Raw genomic sequence first — 7,165 nt, 5'->3', positions numbered from 1 at the left:
ATATATATATATATGGTGCATCAGTATGGCTGCAGCTCTAAGCTAAAACTATAAACAAACAAATATATGTATATATATATGTATATGTATGTATGTGTGTATGTACAGCAAATTTCTGTCTATTTTCTGTCTACTGAATGTCACTTGCAGCTCATCAAATCAAGGCTGTGGTAAGAGACTGCTTTCTTTGGCTGAATACCCTTCATATTGCTGACCATCACTTATTTCTTCATGGCCAGACATGTTTTTCATGGAAGACTGGAGATAAACAACATTGCTTGTATGATTATGATGCTCAGTTACAACCATCATGCATAGGTTGTTAAGCCTATATAAAAAAAATTGGTTGTTCTGTTATTTATAGAAGGATGCAATGATATTGGTTCCTAGGAAGCTATTACCTTTGCTGACAACAAGAGGATTCCCTCTCTCTCAGCAAAATGAAATGCGTCTGACATCAGTGTGTGAACTGTGTGGAAGTGAAGTGTGGTTACTGAATGTAGAGGAATGGGCAAAAGATGAAAAGAAACACAGCAAGAATTGATCTGCTAGGTGTGTGCATGAATGATGAGGAACAAATGAGTAGAGTGAAAAGATGGGTATAAGGTGAAGCAGTTGTGGTGTACAAGAGTGACTACATTCGTATGGATGTGGAACATAAATGAATGATGAGAGGTGGGTGAAGAAGAGCCAGGAGATTAATGTGGAGGGAATTGGTGGAAGAGAAAGACCTACTAAAACATGGACAAAAGTGGTGTAGGCTGATCTCAGGAAGCTGAACCTCACAGATAAGGGAATGCAATGAGTGGGATGCTGTGCTGGAGAGGACATTTCCAACCGATGCAAGCATGGAAAAGTAGACATAAAAATGATGGTGTGTACACAGTGTAATATAGAAATAAAAATTCTCCTGTCTATGTAAGACAGACTATAGAAATATATTTGTACAATTTTGTTTACCAAATTAAATTACATTTACAAAATTTATTAATTTCTTTATTTCTCTGTCTTTTAGAATATGTAGAAGAATTGAATGATTGGAGTCCAGTATACACACTTTGGTCTAATTCTGAAGATAAACTGACACCAGCTCTTCTTACAATGTCCAGAGCAATTGAAGCAAATTGTGTGGCTATTAAAGAATCTGTAAGTGATCAGAATTACATTTACAATTGCTTTATTAAGATTTTGAATTAAGTTTGGTGAGCTGGTAGAATTGTTAGCATGCCAGGCAAAATGCTCAGTGGCATTTCGTCCATCTTTACATTCTGAGTTCAAATTCCACTGAGGTCAACCTTGCCTTTCATCCTTCCAGGGTTGATAAAATAAGTACCAGTTGAACGCTGGGGTTGATGTAATCCACTTAACCCCCTTCCTTGAAATTTGAAACCATTGTTGTTATTATTATTATGGTGGTGAGGTGGCTGAATCCTTAGCATGCCAGGCAAAAAACTTAGTGGCATTTCATTCATCTTTTTTCTGAGTTCAAATTCTTCTGAGGTTGACTTTGCCTTTCGTCCTTTTGTGATTGATAAAATAAGTACTACTGAAGCACTGGGGTCAATGTAATTGACTTAGCTCCTTCCTCTGAACTTGCTGGCCTTGTGCCAAAATTTGAAACAATATTTTGAATGAATAGCAGTACTTTTTATTTATGAAAATAGCATTTGTTTCTTAGAATTTTGTTTAAGAATATTTTTTATTATTGGAATACAGAAGGTAGTGAGTGGGTAGAATCATTAGCATGTCAGATAAAATAATAAGTGGCATTTCTTCCAGTTCTTTACATTCTGTGTTCAAATTCTACCAAGGTCCACTTGGCCGTTCAACATTCTTAGGTCAATAAAATAAAGTACAAGTCGTGAGGTTGATGTAATCTACTACCCCCTCCCCTCAAAATTGCTAGCCTTGTACTGCAATGTGAAACAATTATTGGAATACAGTTGTTGTATAGGAGCATGCTTAGTTGTGTGGTTAAAGAGCCTACTTCACAACTACATGGTTTTAGGTTTGATCCCATTGTGTAGCAACTCAGTTAAATGTCTTCCATTAAAGACTTGAGCTAATCAATGCCTCATGAGTAAAATTTGGTAGAATTGAAACAATATAGAAGCTTGTCGTGTGTCGTTTTTCTTCACACTTCACTTTGGGCAGCATGGACATTTGCTCAAACATCCTGCAGTTTAATGTTTTGGTGTACAAAGGCCAGGGGAATAAAGTACCTTACCTGAAAACAAGGGTTGGTATCATGAAGGCCTCCCATACTGTTTAAATAAGTCTTGTCCAACCGATACCATCATAGCAAAATCAGGCGATCATGATAGATCGTTGTTAGTCCCAGGTCAGCCATAATTGATTTTAGGGTGACTTAGCTGCTCTTCTTTGCAACCCCTTAGCAGCTTCCTTTCTGGTTTGAAACCTAGATTCTGGTTTCCTTTCTCAGAAAATTAGTGTTTGTAGTTAAAACCAACTTTTCCAAAATCTTAAAGTACCATCGTTATCTGTTACTGTTGTTTCAGCCATGCTATAACAATGCCTCAACTTAAAGTGTCAGCAAACAGCTATTGCCTAAACTAAGAACAAGTCCAACCTATTCAGTGCAAATGCACTGACAATGAGTTGATCTCAGAGTGTGACAGCTGTTTATATTATTTGGCCTTCAGAAATATGTAATAAAAATTCAATCTTGGTATGATTTGTATACTGACCATTGATTCAAAAGAATACAGGGTACAGTGAAATATATGGCATAGTGAAATGTACTTACTTGAGCTCTTTACTCCTTGTGGAACAGAATATCAATGATTTTTCTCCCCTGTTATTGACTCTGGGCAGAATTTAAGGTCTTCTTCTCTCAGGTCTTGTTGGTTTTTAATTGTTACAGATGTTCCTATAATTTTCCTTTTTTTTCTAGGGTGGGGTGTTAGTGCTATGCTAATTCATGTTTTACTTTTGAGAAGTAGTAGTCTATTTTAGTTGGGCCTCTGTCCTTTGACCTGTCCAACATGAGAGATCCTATCAGAAGCTTGCATTTTACTAGCATAACTCTCATGGTTATTGAGGCACACCAGCCACCTCATCACAAGAACTGAGCATTGTGGTGGATATAGAAAGATTGGGTACAGTAGAATATAAGGTAAAATATTTAAGGTACAATAAAATATGTTACCTTCTTCCTGTTTTGTTCATTTCCAACTCTTTTAAAAGAATGAAATGCCAAGCAAGGTAAATGAGCAACTCAATCAGCTAGAAATAAGAATTAAGTTTCTCTCAAATTCTATTTGTCTTAAAAGGAAGGAAAGTTAAACAATGTTAACTTAGCTATAAAAAAAAAAAAACAACAAAACAAACATGGTGTTCATAGCAATTACACTTTTGTTTTATGAAGAAGTGTGTTTTCAGTTAGGAGGCTGACCTGTAGCTGAAAATAATAATAGTTAGGCATAGGGTCAGAATAGTTGCTATTTACATCCTGAGATAGGAAAGTATACATTTTGCTTTTTACTTCTTGAACTAATGGAATTGAAATCCTGCTTTCCAAAATTTTAACTTATAACTGGATTCAAAAATAAACATCATTTTTCCCTAAGTACAATGTGATCTCAGATATAATGCCCTCCACCAAAACACTCCAATTTTATTTGCCTAAAAATTAGTAATTTATTTTATATGCAAATACAGCATATCATATCATCATCATCATACGTCTGTTTTCCATGCTGGCATGGGTTGGATGATCCAGCAGCTGTACCAGGCTCCAATCTGATCTGGCATATGTTTCTACAGCTGGATGTCCTTCCTAACGCCAACCACTTCGAGAGTATAGTGGGTGCTTTTTACATGCCACCGGCATGGGAGCCAGTCAGGCAGATCTGGCATCGACCACGTTCGGATGGTGCTTTTTATATGCCACCAGCATGGGAGCCAGTCAGAGGGCACTGACCACAGCTATGATATTGGTTTTACTTGACCTAGCAGGTCTTCTCAAGCATATCATATTGCCCGATGCATCAGGGGTACTCTTAACTGGGCTGGACATGCGTGGCTGCGATCTCACTTTAGTTGCTGGGCCTTCTCAAGTACACATATCTCCAAAGATCTTGGTCTCCTGACATTACCTCTGTTAGGCCCAATGTTCGAAGGTCATGCTTCACCACCTCATCCCATGACTTCCTGGGTCTACCTCTTCCACAGGTAGGAAGTGGCACTTCCTCACACAGCTGTCCTCATCCATATGTAACCTATGACCATACCAGCGCAGTTGTCTCTCTTGCACACCACATTTGATGCTTCTTATGTCCAACTTTTCTCTCAGGGTGCTTACACTTTGTTGTGTATGCACACTGGCATTACACATTCAGCAGATCATACTAGCTTCATTTCTTGCAAGCCTGCGCATGTCCTCAGCAGTCATGGCCCATGTTTCACTGCTGTGTAGCATGGCAGTTCACATACATGCATCATAGTCTACTTTTCATCTTGAGTGAGAAGTAGGAGCTCCCTACCCAGGCTATTCTTATTCTAGCTGCTACACTCTCAGAGCAACCACCCCCCACTACAGACTTGGTCACCTAGGTAGTGGAAGCTATTAACTACTTCGAGTTTCTTCCCCTGACATGTGATGGAATCTGTTTTCTGTACATCTTCAGTGTTTATTGCCACTGTGCATCTGCCACACGCAAAAACTACTTTCCCGGTTAACCTTCCTTTGATATTGCTGCACCTTTTATGCGTCCATAGCTTACACTGGGTACATTGTATGTAGTTTCTACTCATGCCTTTTCTACTGATCGAGCAGGGGCTTGTGAAGGGGTTTGTGATTTGAAGACTAAACCTACTTCAATGACCAGTTTTGTAATTTTCCATATTTTTTTGTCTTGTTGCCAGTGACCAGAAATATTCTGTAAAAGCTGGAAAAACCCTGTTTACTAAGTCATGTATTTACACATTTCTTTGTTTCTTTGATGTGTAGATTGATGAAATTGAAGAATCATTTTGCCAACCCCTCAAAGAATATATGTTATATACTGAAGCTGTAAAGGTGAGTAGATTCCAGAGTTTACATCCACTTATTTGTCCATTCTGCCCACTGTACCTGGGAGGGTTGTTGGGGTAGAGTCTTGAGGCACCCATAGTCCTATCAGAAGCAATTGTCATTAGGCTTTCCAACTGGGTCCTCAAATGTGGCCAACAAAGGCTATGGATATTATCCAACTATCTCATTCTTGGTTTACCCCTAGGTCTTTTGTAGGTTGTCTTGGTTTGAAGAATGTGTCTTGTGATTCTTTTCTGGACATTCTAATTACATGTCCATAGTACTGGAGCTGTGACCTCTCAGTCTGGAGAATTTACTGCTCAGTCTGAGAGACTCTGTCATCTTTGAGTTATACACCCTTTCAAATAATGTTACTCCAGAGATTACATTCTGTAATAATTATATTTCACACTTTTTCTATTATTAACACATACCATTATTTCATATATTAATACTGTCTCTTCAGAATGATAAATGGCAAATGGACTTTGTATTTCTTCCAACCAACGCATCTACTGCTGGAATACCTTACCCTGATTAAGAAGTTGGTGCTTAAGAATTCAATCTGTTAGAGCATTAATTTAATACCTGTCTATTCTATGCTTGTTGTAGCATCTCACCCAATATATATATCATCATCGTTGTCGTTTAATGTCCACCTTCCATGCTGGCATTGGTTGGACAGTTTGACTGAGGACTGGCAAGCCAGAAAGATGTACCAGGCTCCTATCTGATCTGGCAAAGTTTCTGCCGCTGGATGCCCTTCATAATGCCAACCATGCCGAGAGTATAGTGGGTGCTTTTTACATGCCAGTCAGGTGGTACTGGCACTGACCATGCTTGAATGGTGCTTTTTATGTGCCACTGGCATGGGTGCCAGTCAGGCGGTACTGGCATCTGTGCTGGTGGCATGTAAAAAGCATAAACTACATATACTTAAAGTATATGCTTCATGTATTTGAAAATCCTTTTAAAATATTTTATATTCTGCTGCACACATTTAATGATTAATGATTCCAAAGTGAAAGTTTGAATATCTGTAGGAAAGAAATGTACAAAAACAAAATGTAGAAAAAAGAGCTAATGAAAAGTAATTATTGTTGTGATATTAAAATATAAATTTTTGTTTGTTTATTGTAGACAGTTTTACGTCGTCGTGATGCTATCCAAGCAGAATATGATTGGACTATAGATGAACTTGACAAAAAAAAAGATGAAAGAGAACAGGTATAAATTATATTTCATCGTTTTTGTATAGGTGCAGCTTGTGTGTGTGACTTGTGTACTAGATGTGTGTGTGTGTGCCTGTTATTTGTCTTGTGTGATAGTATGGCAATGGAGAATCTATGACCAGACATTCTAGCTCCCTATTTATTTCAGGTAATATACTTTAAACTATATTATTGTTATAGCTTTTGTTTTTTTTTTTGTGATGGTGATTAGGGTTTTAGGGATGATCTTGGTGAGATTAGTGCTGATCAGGATGGTATTGCTTAGTCACAGATGATCTCTAATCAAGCAAGCCTTTGATCTAAAGTGTTCCAGCCTTGACACTCCTGTTATTTTTATATCAGTCAACATTTATTGTGTCAGTCACCTAGTAAGTTGGTAGTGATTATGAGTTAGGATGGATGCAATTACAACAATGCAAATCAAGAGAATAGCATTGATATAATTCAGAGCTCCTGCAATTAAAGATTTCTTTCAGACTACAGTGGGCAGCTTGGAGTCATCGTGTCTCAAAATGAATGCCATTAACCTTAGCCTGAGAAGAAGGGCGACCGACAATATAATTATGTAAGCATGACTATAGGTAAATAAAAATTATACTATTTACCAGTAATAACCTGGATGTATAGAATGATAATTTATTGATATTGTTGTTTAGACCCAGTTCATCATCATCATCATCATCATCGTTTAACGTCCGCTTTCCATGCTAGCATGGGTTGGACGATTTGACTGAGGACTGGTGAAACCGGATGGCAACACCAGGCTCCAGTCTGATTTGGCAGAGTTTCTACAGCTGGATGCCCTTCCTAACGCCAACCACTCAGAGAGTGTAGTGGGTGCTTTTACGTGTCACCCGCACGAAAACGGCCACGCTCGAAATGGTGTCTTTTATGTGCC

At 38.1% G+C, this 7,165-nt stretch overlaps 1 protein-coding gene across 1 annotated transcript in view; it reads left to right on the top strand.

The window, feature by feature from the left end:
* LOC106868235 (sorting nexin-30) overlaps positions 1-7,165 on the top strand; it is a 59,503-nt gene that overhangs the window by 43,444 nt on the left and 8,894 nt on the right. Inside the window, exons 6-8 of the mRNA XM_052971141.1 lie at positions 1,016-1,146; positions 4,973-5,041; positions 6,176-6,262. Of these exons, the coding sequence (XP_052827101.1) occupies positions 1,016-1,146; positions 4,973-5,041; positions 6,176-6,262 (287 nt within the window). The remainder of the gene's footprint in view (positions 1-1,015; positions 1,147-4,972; positions 5,042-6,175; positions 6,263-7,165) is intronic.

Source organism: Octopus bimaculoides, chromosome 10, assembly GCF_001194135.2.
Source record: "Octopus bimaculoides isolate UCB-OBI-ISO-001 chromosome 10, ASM119413v2, whole genome shotgun sequence".
Classification (NCBI taxonomy): domain Eukaryota; kingdom Metazoa; phylum Mollusca; class Cephalopoda; order Octopoda; family Octopodidae; genus Octopus; species Octopus bimaculoides.
Note: the sequence above shows the minus strand (reverse complement) of the source record. Positions and strands in the feature narration are given on the sequence as shown.